We start from the raw sequence: 15731 nt of genomic DNA, 5'->3' as shown, positions 1-15731 counted from the left end.
AAGGGATACTGGAATGTGAGGAGTCAAGCAAGTGCTCATTAGAGATTAAGTATTATGGGTTAAATCAGGGTGAAGGGATGCTGGAATGAGAGGAAGGGTTGTAAAAGTGAAATAAACTAAGGATCTTCAAAACAGGATAACAAGTAGATAGCTTTAGCAAGTCTTAGGGATTGATTAATGAGTGAAGAACAAAGACATGATACTTCTCTGGCTAACAAGTTTGCAGGAAGACACATAAACTGATAAGAAGTTAGAATCCACGTGGGCAGAATTACCTAATGCTAAACCAATCCAGGAGGCAGAAGAATGTTGGGGGGAAGGTATCTCTGTACTGAAATGAAATGTATAAAAGTTGGGTCAGCCCCAGTATCTGTGTGTATTCCCAGGGTAAGGGGAAGCACCCAACTTTGCATTGTTGTAATAGTATAATAAAAGTTCTTTGTTCTCAATTTTTGTCTTGAGCAAATTCTGTGAAGGTACTTCTGCTTCTCACAATAGCCAATAGTTCTTTTTCAATAGTGGAATAGTTCTTTTGATGAACATTGAATATATTTTGAAAAGTTTGAAACTGGATGGTCAATTTCATTATGTTTTTGCAATAAAACTACACCTGTTGCTCCCTCACTGGCATCCACTGCTACAGAAAATGGTCTGTCAAAATCAGATTTTAACACAGGGCAATGGCATAGCATCTCCTTTAAATTTTCTAAAGCTGCCTGACAATATTTAGTCCACACAAATTTTTTCCCTTTCTTCAAAAGATTGGTTAAAGGAAGAGAAACCTCAGCAAAATTTCCTGTAATTTCTTGCCATTCCTAAAAACCTTCTCACTGCTTTCTTGCCATTGGGAATAAGAAACTCAGAAATTGCATTCACCTCAGCTTGAATAGGTGTAACTTTGTCATGCCAACTACATAACCCAAGTATGTTACTGTGGCATTTGCAAATTAACTCTTTGCTAAATTAACAGTTAAGTTTGCTTTAGATAATCTTGCAAACAATTTGTCCATTTGCCTTAGACATTCTTCCCATGTGTCACTCTTTGTGACCAATTCATCAATATACACATCTGCATGAGTTAACCCTTGGATAATCAAATTGATCATCCTCTGGAATGTTGCAGGGGCATTTTTGATGCCAAAAGATAACACATTATACTTGTATAAACCAGATGGAGTTACAAAAGCTAAAATATTCTTTTCTCTCTCAGTTAAAGACACACACAAGTAACCCTTCAACAAACCCAACTTAGTAAGAAATTTAGCTTTGCCAATTTTATCAATACAGTCATCTATTCTTGGAATAGGATAGGCATTTGTTTTAGTTAATGAATTAACCTTCCTATAATCTGTACACAACCCAACAGTTCCATCTAATGTTGGTACCAGAATACAAGGAGAACTCCAATCCAAGTTCGAAGGTCTAATATTGTCATTCCTCAACATATATTCCACCTCCTGATTCATGATTTTACTCTTTTGAATATTTATTCTATATGGGTGCTGTTTTTGGGGATTTGCTTCTCCAACATCTACATCATGGTAAATCACTGATGTCCTTTTTGGAACATCAGGGAACAAATTTGTGTATTTCAAAAGTAATTCTTTCAACTGCATTTGGTCTTGTAACTTAAAATGGCCTAACTTTTCTTCCAAATTTTTCAAAATTGTTGAGTTGGACAGGTGCACAGGAACCATGATTTCTTTAAGATTACCCTCACAAGATTCTGTTTCCATAATCTTATAATCCACCACTTCCTCTACTCTGTCAACAGCCAACACCTCTGATACAGTTTGTTCTCCACTACCCTTATTCTTGTAATAAGGTTTCATTAGCAATTTACTCTCCGAGTCGTATCCACAAACCATTTCTTTAATATCTTGTTCAGTTACTGCCTCCTCCCTTAAGTCAACAAGATCTGTGTCTATTTTCTGTTGACAAAGAGAAATCCTCACTCTCACAATGACCCTGTTCTTTCAAAAGTACTTCAGAAGTACTGGGCAAATCTCTATCAACTGAATTTTCTTTAGTTGTCATCATTTCCTTTGACACAGACCTAGTTACTGCACATGCAGGATATATCTCACCATCCTCTCTAACCACTTCCTTACTAGGCCAATTTGAAAATCTTAAAACTGACCCAACTTTATCCTCTGCCAAATCTTTCCCCAACAAAAACGAGACACACTGCATGGGTAACTTTGGAATTACTCCTATGACAACAGGTCCTTTGACTAATTCTGAATTCAGCACAACCTTGTGAAGCGATATTGACTCAACCTCACCTCCAACACCTTTAATCAGAGTTGTCTCCCCTGTGTCAGTCCATTGATCCACAGTTAAAACACTTGCCAATAACAATGATTGAGCAGCCCCAGTATCTCTAAAATGTTTTAACTGGAACCTGTGGTTCTCCCTCATCAAAAGGAGGCACTAGATTTATTTCTCTACTAGCCAAAAAACCCCTCATCAGGAGAACAGCCTCAGTTCTTATATTTATTTCTATCTCCATTCTTAACTTCTCTAACTGAAACTGTCTGTCCCTTTCAACTTCCTCTAATTCATATATCCTCTGTCTCTCAGCCTCTGCTCTTTGCTTTTCAGCTTCATATTGTTGTCTCTGCAACTCAAAATTATGTTTCTCCTTTCTTCTTGGACCCTCATTTTCTCCCTTTCCTTTTGCACCCTCAATTTCTCCAATTCCAATTGCAATTCAAAAGACCTAATCTCTGGAAAAATTTCTAAGACTTCCTCAACAAATTTTCCTTCACTTATATAATATTTCACTATAATCTTCTGTATTTGTACTTTTCTCATCCAATATTTAACCAGCAATATTCAATGCCTTAGAAATAGCCATCAGTTCCTCTTTTCTCATGCTCTGCAGCTCTTGGTTGTAACAAAAATGTATCAACTTCCATTGTTGCTGTTTTTCCAGGCACCAGCTTTAAGTTAGCTTGCAAAAATTCCAGACACAATAGCTTACAAAAAAAATCCCAATCAACTAATAAATCATTAAATTGCAATGTTCAAATCCTAAACGACAAGCCCCCATAAAATGTTCCGGAGTCCAGAGGACCCCAAAACAGCAGCAATAGATATGCACCACAACACAGGGTTACTTAAACAAAAGTTGCTTTTAATTATATTTGAACAAGAAAACAGAATTGAACTTTAACTTATTACTTAACCTACCAAACTACTTAATCCCCCCTCTAATACTAAGCGCGAGTGTGTATAATGTATATTTTAGATTAGAAAAATTCTTTGGCTCACAGTCCAATCTCACTGGTTGCAGGCAAATCTTGAGGATTTTTTCCCAAATTTGGAAGCATTCTTGACTTAATCATTCTACAATATTTGTAATCATCGTCTTGCATTAAGTCCTAATTTTCTGAGTGTATTTAAAAAAAGATTCTGCACTACATTCCAATAAAAGAAGTGCTGGTGAAAGTGGGTCGGAATATTTGAAGTACACATGGCTACATTTTGACTGTCCTTACTTTATGTGGTGTTCCAGGATGATCTACTCAAATTTCTGAAATGCATTTCATGCCCGAAGACCATGCAACAGGGAACTAAAGATGAAAATTGGTTGTGTCATCATTTTACACTCAGTGCATAAACAGACTCCAACTAATGGTTGAATTAAGTATTCTGAGCTGTGTGCATGCTTCTATTCTCATACTTGTTTAGTCTAGTCCAGTGAACATTTTTAACTTTCATGTTCAATGAATGTTGAAAATATCACACATTGCTTTAATATTCACAGTATGGCTCTAAGTGCTAGAGATAACACTTAAACTCCAGTTGAATAAAACCTGTGCTGTTCACTTCTTGCCTCGTGTCAAGTCTTGCACATACTTTAATCGTTTTGCATTCTTAACCTACACTGACTCGTGAACCAGCAGTGATTCTTTTGTATTCTATCCCTCCCAGCTCTGCAAGATTCTCAAGCCTCAGAAATCTTGGACATCTCCATACTCTCCATACTGGTCCCTTCCTTGATCACCATTGCTCTGCAGTTAGTGGTTGCTTCTTCAGCTGGTTGGATTCATAACAATGGGACTCCCACTCAAACTGTTGCTTCCCTACCCTGATTTTCTCTACTGCAAACATTGTCCAGTGGTAAATAATGGTTAAAATGCCCCTGAGATATTTTGGCACATAAATACTAGTTATTATTATTTAATCAATGTAATTGGGTTAATACTGAATTCAATTAAACTCTGACATGAATTGGAGAGCCTCAATGATAAAAGCATTTGATTTCAGCCTTACAACCTCTCAAGATTCCACAAGGAATCATAATCAGAATTTTAAATGAGTTTCTAAAATTTGTTTTATGCTGTTATCCCCTTTCATCTTCAGTTCATGGGAACTTGCCTCAATATCTTTACAGTTGGTATTATTTAATGGGACCTGTGCAGTGAACTGGGATTCACGAGTAGCATGTTGTGCTGTTGGCTGGCCCTGCCTCCCAGCTCCACCCCCATCTGCCCACATATAACCCTGGTTCCTTGCCTAAACTCAGAACCTTTATTAGCTTATTCCCTAATGATGGAAGTGCTACTCAAGCCAGGTATGCTACTGATAGACCCTCTGTCCTCTAATGTGGTTGAGGAGTTCACATACTAGCTAGACTGCTTCCAGGCCTACCTGAACGTGACCAGAGACGTCATCCACACCGATGAACTTAGGAGGTCTACACTCATTTCGAGGGTAGGAATGAAAGGCTATGCTCTACATATGACACTGTTATCAGGCGTTGAAGGCTAGGTACTTGAAGTTGCAGAACGAGGTCTTTGCAGCAAATGGATTTGGGTGAATTCGGGGCAGACAGCTTGGGGCTTTAATCAGATCTGGGAGTGGTGCACGGCGCAGACTTCCTGGGGATTCCCCTCGCACGGCAATCCCTCGCCCAATGTCCTTTCTTGCCACAGCTGGAACACACGGAATCTTTTGCTGGGCAACAAAATCGGAGATGCTAGCTCTTGCCACTGAAAAAGCACCTCCTGACATGCTCTACGTCACTAGCTGCCAGGTGAGACCATCGATGACTACCTGCTGGATCTGTGGATGCTTGCCAAGAAATGTAGGTACAAAGTGGCTATGGGCCGCGTTCGTGAGGAAGAACAGATCCGGGAAACTCTAGTCGCAGGGGTCTACTCGAGGTACATGAGGCAGTGACTGTTCGAGTCGGGAAAGAAGGACCTGGCCAAATCACTGGAACAGGCCAAACTAGAGAATGACGACCTTGAAGCCAGCGAGTTCGCTAACCCAGGTGACCCCTTCCAAGGACTGGCTGTTCCTGCTACCCCTGGCCTAATGGCTGCCATTTCCCATGCCAGGAGGTGCTTTTTCTGTGGCAAGAGCCAACATCTCCGATCTTGTTGCCCAGCAAAAGATTCTGTGTGTTCCAGCTGTGGCAAGAAAGGACATTGGGCGAGGGATTGCCATGCGAGGGGAAGCCCCAGAAAGTCTGCGCCCTGCACCACTCCCGGATCTGATTAAAGCCCCAAGCTGTCTGCCCCGAATTCACCCAAATCCACTTGCTGCGCAACACACTGATGGAGGGTGGTGGTGAGGAAATGGTGCGAAATGGCTCGGTGGCTATCTTGCCATGACCCAAATTCAAACTCAGTGTCATCATCATCGGAGGAAGAAGGAGGGCAATTATTTTGCCATGCACGAGGTCGACACCATCTTACCCATGTAGGTCAACCCAGGACAGTGGTGGGGCCACTTGAATGAGGAGCATGGAGTCTCCGGGGACCAAGCCTCAATGGTCCTAGGTCAGGAGAGACCTCACTAGCTTAGCAACGCTATAGTGACTGTGAAGGTAAACAGACATTCCACTAAATGCCTAATCGACATGGGCTCTACTGAATGCTTCATTGATTCACGGACTGTGCAAAAATCCAATGTGAAGATGCATCCTTTCAATTACCGCATATTTTTTCGCATTCTATGCTTGTTCAACAACATTGTATAGTACATCTGTCATTTGAAGGGGGGGGGGCATTTTATGTAAACTTCGCTTGTATATTCTTGATAAATTGTGTGCTCCAGTGTTGTTAGGTCTGGATTTCTTGTGTCATCTTAAAAGCATAACCTTGGTGTATTCTGGTCCCTTCACCCCCATAACAGTTCAGAATGGAAGGCCCCTAAAATCAGAACCCACATGCAGCCTCTCCACACTGAATATTGAACCCCCCCCTCCTCTCATCCCGAATCTGTCCCTCGACTGCAAACCCATTACTACTAAGAATAGGAGGTACAGTGCAGCAGACTGAGAGTCTGAAATTCAACATCTGCTGGACGAAGGTATCATCAAACCTAGCACCAACCCATGGAGTGTGCAAGTGGTACTGGTAAAAGAGGAAAACAAGTCCAGGCTAGTAATTGACTATAGCCAAACTCTTAATTGGTACACACTCCTGGATGCATACCCCCTCCCTCATATTTCAGACATGGTGAATGATATCGCACAGTATCGGGTCTATTTGACTATTGACCTAAAAGTTGCCTATCACTAGTTGCCAATCCATTTCAAGCACTATCCTTATACAGCATTTGAGGCTAACTCTCATTTCTATCAATTCTGGAGGGTTTCTTTCAGTATTACTAACAGGGTTTCTATCTTCCAGAGGCAGATTCACAGAATGGTGGACAAGTACGGGTTGAAGGCTACCTTCCCCTACCTCAATGATGCCATCATCTGTGTCCACACCTCGGAAGACCATGACGCCAACCTCCAGAGTTTTCTCCACGTGGAGAATGTCCTGAACCTCACTTATAACTCTGATAAGTGCATGTTCAGATCTAAACATTTGGCAATTCTTGGCTACATGGTGGAGAATGGCATAATTGGCCCCAATCCCGATAGGCTACACCCCCTGTTAGAGCTCCCCATACCCAAGAACACAAAGGCTTTGAGGAGATGCCTGCGGTTTTTCTCATATTACGCCCAGTGGATCCCTCAATACGCTGAAAAGGTTTGCCCTCCCTCAATTAAAAGGCACTAATGTCCCCCCTCTTGGCTGAAGCCTAAACGGATTTTAACTACCTCTGGACCACATTGCGAAAGCCACTATGAACGCAGTGGATGAGGATGTACCTTTCCAAATGCAAAGCGATGCTTCGGATGTAGCCCTGCCCGTTACCCTCAACCAGGTGGGCAGGCCGGTTGCATTTTATTCTTGGACATTACAAGGTCATGAACTCCAGAACCCCTCTATAAAAAAGGAGACTCAAGCCCTTGTAGAAGCCATAGGCACTGGTAACACTACCTGGCTGGTAGAAGATTTACTCTCCTCACTACCAGTGCTTGGTTGCATTCATGTTCAATAATGTCAAGAGGGGAAAAAATCAAGAACGACAAGATTGCTAGGTGGAGGATCGAGCTCTCCACCTACAATTATGATATTGCCTATCGGTCAGGAGCCCTTAATGACCCTCCAGATGCCTTATCCAGAGGAAGCTGTGTCTTTGCACACACCAGCCAACTGTGGTCTCTGCATAATGAGCTCTGCCATCCAGGGGTCACCCGCATGGCTTATTTTGTCAAGGTGCATAATCTGCCCTACTCCATGGAATAGATCAGGGAAATGAACTGGTCTTGCTAGGTCTGCACGAAGTACAAGCTACACCTACCACCCCTCAAAGGCGCACCTGATCAAGACATTCAGGCCCTTCGAATGGCTCAGCATCAATTTTAAGAGACCTCTCCCCTCCACGAATGGGGACACATTCTTCCTCTCTGTCATTAACGAGAACTCCCGCTTCCTGTTCACCATTCTATGCCCAGACATGTCCACCTCATCAGCTATGAAGGCTCTAGACTCCATTTTTACTCTGTTCTGGTATCCCAGCTAAATTTATGGTGACCAGGGCTCATAACTTATGAGTGACGAGCTACGTCAGTAGCTGCTTTTGAGGGGAATCATGTCCAGCAGGACTACTGGGGGACAAGCTACAACCTCTGGGGGAATGGGCAGGTTGAAAAGGAGAATTCCACGGTCTTGAAGGCTGTCAAGCTGGCCCTGAAGTCAAAATGCCTTGCAGACTGACACTGGGAGGATATCCTCCCCCATGGCGCTCCACTCTATCTTGTCACTACTATCTATCACGACCAATGCTACTCTTCACGAGCTCCTATTCACTTTTGAAAGAAGGTCGGCATCAGGAACTACGCTCCCAGTCTGGCTCACCACTCCTGGTCCAGCCCTTCTCAGGAAGCACGTGAGGAGAAACAAGACTGACTCCCTGGTGAAAAGGGTGAAACAGCTTCACGCAAATCCCACGTACGCCTATGTAGAGTACCTGGATGGCAGGGACGACACCGTCTCTGTCATGGGCTTGGCACCTACCAGAACTGAAGGTTCTTTGCCTCAGGTGCCCTGCAAGCCATGGAGTTCATTTTTGCCACCACCAGTCAGGGCCTCGGGGTATCTGGTGCAGGAGGAAAGTGCACCCCTCTCCATTGTTGAGCAGTAGATCCAGCCCGCCTCTCCTCCCTCACAAGGGGACCAGGAGACCCAAGGAGTCGAAGGCAATTCTGGTGCAAAGGCAGTCCACCAGGATATCCAGACCCCCAGACCACTTACATTTGTAAATAACAGTATATTTTTTTACCTCTTGTTTCTGAACCCATGTTCTCTGTCTTCATTCACAGACCCTAAATTCTAGGGGCAAATGCAGTGAACTGGGATTCACTGGTAGTGTGTTGTACTGATGGCTGGCCCCACCTCCTGGCTCCATTCCCATCTGCTCACTCATAACTCTGGTTTACCGCCAAAACTCAGAACTCTTCTGAAGACCACTGTGAGACCCTACCCTTAGTTATAAGCTAATAAAAGCATTTATTCTCCCTCCAGTTATGACAGATTTTATTCATGCTACAATCTGCATGCCTAGTTTTGAAATAATGATACATATTTCAAACAGTTGTTACATTTTAACACTGGGTCTTTCATGTAATTTTATTGATTTATAAATCTTCCTGTAAATCACAGTGGCAACTGATTCAGGTTTTACCAATAGCCTTTCTGAGTTGTGGGTTTAAATCTCGTTAGAAACTTGAGCCAACAATCTGGGCTAACAATTTTGTGCAATACCAGAGCAACTATTTGCTCATGGACGGATTATTGTTTGGATAGCATCCATCCTTTTCATGCCATCTGTCTTCTCTGGTGGATGTAGAGATGGAATAGATTGTTACACCCAATGTCCTAGCAATACCCACCATTGCTGCAAGCCTTATTATCTCATCATATATTGTTAGCCTGGCTGAAATTTTATAGAGTACTGCATTTCGCAGACTCTGTTCCTTAGTTGAGGGCTATCGAAAACTGGAATAGACAATGAGCTGAGGCCAGCTCAGTGCAGTACAGTGCAGCATTGAACAGAGGCAGTCTGCATCTACTCCTATTTTCTTGTGTGTTCTTCTTGTTGATGTTCTCTCTATAGTTTTATGGACTCATTGTTACGTTCAACAACTCATTTTCTCTGTTTATATCAAAACTGGCTAGTTCCATCCATATTATTGGCTGTTTTTCTCTCTCCAGTAACATTTTGTAAACTGCTGGGCATTTGCAGTGTTTACATATACCTTTGTTATGCTTGCTTTCTTCAACCTCTTTCCTTAACCTATCAACCAGATAACTTTATCCAAAACATATTACCACGGCACTGCTGGTCTCACCATAGCAGAGATATTCTCGCTGTCCCATCCATCCCTTCCCTGCCCTCTGTGTAACTTAAAATTAACTTATTTCCTCATTTCAGGTCTGATGAATGATCTTCAACTGAACTGTTCATTCTATTTCTCTTTTCATATATGCCGTGAGTGTTTCCAACATAATTAAAAAAATTGATGCCAACAAACTCTTCTTTCCTTCCATCAATAGCTTAGTGCCTGAAGTTTGATATCTATTCTTGATGCATCAATAGTTTGATTTTTGAAGTATTGCAGCATATTCACTGGAATAGATATAGTATATTGGACAACAAAGGAAATGAAATCAGAGTAGTGAAAGATACAAGTAAAACATGAAAGTCTGCAGACACCGTGGTTGAAATACAAACACAATGCTGGAGAAACTGAGCAAGTCAGTGTATTTTATATAGCAAAGATAAAGATACATAATCAACATTTCTGACTTGAGCCCTTCATCAAGACAAATTCACAGTTACTTGTGCAGTTTATTCAATCAAATGCACAAACTCCATAGGATAGAGGAAAAGTCACACTTACCAATCAATGGGACTGAGTCAGATGTGGCTGGCATTATTTCAGCCACTAATAGCATAAAGACAGTAAGAGACAACAGCACAGTGATCCCTGCAAAAGATATAAGGAAAGGGAGTAGTTGAGGGATTGGAATTAAAACGGTGTAGTCTGATACTGAACATTAATTGCATTTGCTTAAAAAAAAACAACCAAGAAAATAATCGACCATGGTGCTCCTTTTGTGCCTATGGAAACTGGATTTTTCAGAGCATGGGCCATCATTACTTCTAGGTTACTGTTTTTTTAATGGTGCTTCTGGGCTGATGTTGGACTTCTCCAGGGAACAAATTGAGCTGATGAGCTTATTTCTGTGCTGTATAAACCAAGATAGTCCAAATCTCCACCTAATGATAAAAAACACTTTTTGTCTCTCTACCCACATTCAGTCTCAGTGCTCATGTGTGAGCTGATCAGTCCTATCCTGGAACTGTATTTGATTCTTGATACGTTCGGTTTAATTCCTTGCACTATGTCAATTCCAGATCAAATGCCAACATGGAGAACCTAGGAATAAATGTACAAGTGGAGAGCTGTTTGAGGCTCGGTTCATGTAATGCTTTGTGAAGAATTTTCATTTTAAGCCTCTTGATGGGAAATGGTCAAGATTGGGTGAGTTTTCCACCTTACACACCACCCATTTTCCAGCTAGTCCATCAAGGATGGGTCGTGCCAATTAGACTTTTACTTATTCTAGAGCACGTCGAAAGAATCAAAGGCTTGTTGAAACCAAGGCTTTTATTAACTAGAAGACTGGAGCATATCAAATGTAGGTTGACCAGTCCAGAATGACCTGGTCTGGCTAGAAGCAACCCTTAAGACCTGCCAGTAGGTGTGGCTATGCTCTCAGCCAATCACAGTCATCCTACACTACCATCTGTACATTTATACATTGGTGATAGATTCTGTACTATTACACTTATGGGAGTTTAGAAAAATGAAACATGATTGTACTGAAACATAAGATACTGAATGTTTAATTGGATAGGATGCTCAGAAGATGTGCTTTTATCTCCCTTGAGGGGAATCGAGAATCTGGGGCTGTAGTTTCAGGATAAGGGATTACTCATTTCAGACAGAGATGAGAATTTTCTTCTCTCGGGGTCTTGTGAATCTTTATAATTCTCTACTTCACAAGACTGTGGAATTATTCAATATATTTCAGACCAAGCAGGCAGTATTTTGGACTGTGGAAAAAGGAGCCCGGGATCAAGCAGAAAGAGGAGCCAAGCACACCTGTAAAGTTATAATCTTATTCGAAAAAGTCCACCCAAGATTCTTTTATCTTTAAATAATCTAGTTTATTAGACCATGTAGAGCCAGGGATGAAAGAAGAAAGTTGTTTAGTCCATCAATACCATGATGGCTCTTGAAAAGAGGATTTCCACATCCCTAATATTTCACCATATTCCTGCAATTTTCTTTCTTTCAAATATTTACCTGTTTTTGGGATGTGGCTATTGTTAGCAATGCAAGCAGTTCTGCTCAATTCCAATACAACTCACAGGTGGTGTTCCTGCTGCCTATTGAAATGTAGTATGAATCTACTTTACTAAACATTCAAATGGTGCAATCCAGATAAAATGTTGTTGTATAATTATTATTTCCTATCTGTTTGTTTCAGGAAATATTTCAAATTAATTACCTCTGATGCTGGAAATGATTCTTCACTGTTTATTGCACCCATAATTTCATCCCACTTGACCTTTTTCTACTCACTATCTCTTGTTGTACAGCACTGTGAAGTTCCTTGTAGTAACTCACGTAGGCCACTGATGTACTTCAACAGTGAACATCAAAGTCTACTCTGCTACATTAACAAAGTGCAATGGGTAGGAATGGCAGGAAGCACACAAAACAGTTACCATAAATTTGTGCATTGAGCTGTACTTTCCAAATGAGAGTTAGAAAAAACTAAATATTACTCTTCTGATTTGAATCTGGAAATAGTGGAATCCATGTCAGGATAATGGACGTGGTTTGTTCCTTTTTACGCTACAAGTTTAATATTTGCAGAAGGGATTGTACAATGATGAAGAGCAACACTGTTCTTCCTTCACTCCTCTGCTCTCAGTCTCCCTCCATCCAAAAAGACAAATGACACCCTTATTCTTGATCTGTTTTTGCTTGGATAATAGTTAGAAGTTAACCAATAATGTAGTTAGATGAATAAAGAAATCACTTGGACCTGCTGATCTACATCCCTGGATTTTGAAAGAGTTGGCCATAGATATAAAAGGTGCACAGATTTTTATCCTCCAAAATTCCATAGATTCAATCCAATCTCTGCAGGCTAAAAGGTAGGAAAAATAAACCATAAGAAATATGTACTCCTAGAAAATGGTGTTCTTTTGATTTTAACACTGGAGACAGGGCAATAATTATTGAAAACACAAAGCATAAGGTGATTTTAAAATGAAATATTTGCAATGAGTGAATGCCCCTGGAGAAACTGTGCTCATTAAAACCTCGTCTGGAGTCTGTTGCCTGAACCTATGAAGCATTACTCTTGAAGGCCTGCTGCAATTTATTTTTAAAATTTTTAATATTTCAGAAAAGTAAAGGCGAACCTTTTGCCTTTCAAAAATAAAAAAAGATGAGATCTATTTTATTGAAAAATTAGCTTTTCTTGAACCAATATGCTTTTGACATGTGTATTTTGCCCATTTAAACAATTGCTCTTGTGAGACTGCACTGTTGAGCATATAAGAGAGTGAGGACATATCAACAGTTCTTGTTCATAAATAATTGAGAGACTAACAAACATACATCTGGCAGAAAGAATATACTGATACTATAGCAGAAAATAACAGTATAATTATGGATGAGGAATTTGTCTAAACTCATCCATTGAATGATATTCTCTGTTTTTTTAATGTACAAGTACTCCCCATCTTATGACCATATTTGGGACCGAAGGATCAATCGTATCTCGAAATGGACACAAGTTGGAATTTTGCCTGTGCAAAGTCTTAAAGCAAACTTTTTAATCAAATGTTGTACTTGACAAACTATAACAGGGATACAGGGCATGCAAGAGCTGAAATGTGCGTACTTACTTTGTTAGTCGGTGTCCTGGGGTCCATAGGCTGGGCAAGACCATCTTGATTCCTGTGCGCATGCACGGTGGGTTTACATATTGGAATTCCCTTATGATATCGAATTGGTGCCCTTAACTCTCGCACATGTGTCAACCGAACTCCAGTATGTGAACCCTCCATGCAAGCGCCAACCGAAGATTCGCGTATGTGCACAGGAATCAAGATGGGCGCGCCTAGCCTATGGACCCTGGGATGCTGACTGACAAGATAAATACACACATTTTGGATCTTACATGCCCTGTATCTCTGTTATAGTTTGTCAAATACCACATAAAACGTGCAATTTTTTAAAAAAATCAGTCGTATGTGTAGATGAACGTAAGTTGCATAGGTCACAAGTCAGGGAGTACATGATTTCTTCAAAAAAGAGAAATCTTGCTCAAAAGAAATTGAGTACTAATGATGCCAATCAATAATAATATGCAAATTGATGAGCAAGGTCATTGTAGTAAAAGACCCATTTCAGGATCTGAATCTCCAGAACATTGGGATTGATTTGCTTGACTCAAAGGTTATGTTACCCTAAGCATCCCTGTTCAAAATCTTTCTGAATTTGGCAATTATTTTTCATACACTTGCCACATTAAATGAATTAATATTGTATTAAATGGAAAATTAAACTCATTCAATTGGACTTTATTTCAGATTACTTCCAGTAAGATTTTGGGAGTGAACTTAAATTCTGTTGATCAAAGTTTGATGCATTTTATGCTTTGGGATATTTATGATCATCCTCTAGTATGTGGTAGCACTTCATAACCCCATTAAAAGTTGTATTTATGAGTTGCTGACTCAGGACAGCACAACTGTCTAAAGATAGCAATGCTGTAGGAATATTTGTCCAAAGCAATTTTTTTTTGCACTACCAATTAGTGGTAATTCTGCCATGCCCACAGGAAAAAAAAGTATCTCAAGGTGGTATGTGATGTCATGCATGTACTCTGGCAATAAATCTGAAATCTGTATGATAAGGTACACACACAGCATAGGGAAGACCTGTTTTATTTAACAGATCTTCAACAAGGAAATTGCTGGCATTCCCAGAATTTATTGCTTATTCTGAATTTCCCTTTAAATATGTAGCTTGGTGAATCATTTTTAAGGGTGATTAGAAGTCAGAACTGGTTGTAATGGTTCGAGAGTCACATGCAAATATTTTAGGTAAGGGTCGCTAAAGGGTGGGCTTTGTATTACAGTCATCATTATGACACATTGTCAGAGGATGTCAAGGAAAAAGACAAGAAAGCAACATGGACAAGTTGGGCCAAAGGGCCTATTTCTGTGCTACTGAACTTTAAGGTTGAGTTGAGCTTGGGGACATTACTGAAAGGTAGAGCAGGTATAAGGGCTGAATGTCTATTTCTGCTTCTGTTTCTTATGTTATATTTTCATTCATGGGATATGGGGATTGCTGTAAAGTTGTATTTATTACCTACCCCTAGCTTCCCTTGGTAAGTTCCCTCATGAACCATTGCATTCCTGCTGGTGAAGGCACTTCCACCCTGCAAAAATTTGGGAAGGATTTAGTCCAAGTAATGAGGAAGGATCAGTGATAAATTTCCAAGTCAGGATGGTTGGTGGCTTGGAGGAGAGCCTGCAGATACTAGTGTTCTCATATACCTGTTTCCGTGTCCTGTTTAGATGTTGGAGGTTGTGAGTTTGAGAGGTATAATTAGAGAGCCTTGCTAAGCTTGAAAATCAACTGAGTGTAATAGAACATCATGTTAGCCTGGGAAACGACATTGATGTTGATTAATTTAAATTTAGGCATACAGCGGTAATAGGCCATTTTGGCCCACGAGCCCGTGCCAGCCAATTACGCCCAATCATCCTATACCTCCGGATTTTTTTGAATGGTGGGAGGAAACCGAGCCCCCAGGGAAAATCCACACTGACTTGGAGAGAACATACAAACTCCTTACAGTCAGAATTGTATTCGAATCCCAATCCCAATCGCTGGTGCTTTAATGGCACTACGCTAACCGCTACAACAACCATGCTGCCCAATTTATCTTTCTGCTGAATCTGGAAGATTTTGGGGATGTGATGTTGATGGTATCTTTCCAGTGCTTAGAAATGTCAGCTGTAAGTAAATAGTCCAGATCTCAGAGGAATATAGGAACGGAGGGATTATTGGTGCCTAGTAGATCTTCAGATTTATGTCTTGGCTGGGTACTGAATCTTCAAAAATCTCTTTCTTCAATTGATGTGACAGGCCTTGATGCTTTCTCAACCGACTAACATCTAATCTGCACTTTTTACTACAATCAAACCGGCTTTGAAATATTAGCATCAAATGAAACGTGGCTGGAAGAAAATCAATATTGAAATTCTTTAGG

The 15731-nt window shown here is 40.7% G+C and overlaps 1 protein-coding gene across 1 annotated transcript in view; it reads right to left on the bottom strand.

Moving 5' to 3' along the window:
* chrna8 (cholinergic receptor, nicotinic, alpha 8) overlaps positions 1 to 15731 on the bottom strand; it is a 131285-nt gene that overhangs the window by 50300 nt on the left and 65254 nt on the right. The window contains exon 5 of the mRNA XM_069884150.1: positions 10259 to 10345. Within this exon, the coding sequence (XP_069740251.1) occupies positions 10259 to 10345 (87 nt within the window). The remainder of the gene's footprint in view (positions 1 to 10258; positions 10346 to 15731) is intronic.

The sequence above is a fragment of the Narcine bancroftii genome, chromosome 1, assembly GCF_036971445.1.
Source record: "Narcine bancroftii isolate sNarBan1 chromosome 1, sNarBan1.hap1, whole genome shotgun sequence".
Taxonomy (NCBI): Eukaryota; Metazoa; Chordata; class Chondrichthyes; order Torpediniformes; family Narcinidae; genus Narcine; species Narcine bancroftii.
The sequence above is the reverse complement of the archived record's forward strand: the minus strand, read 5'-3'. Positions and strand labels throughout refer to the sequence as shown.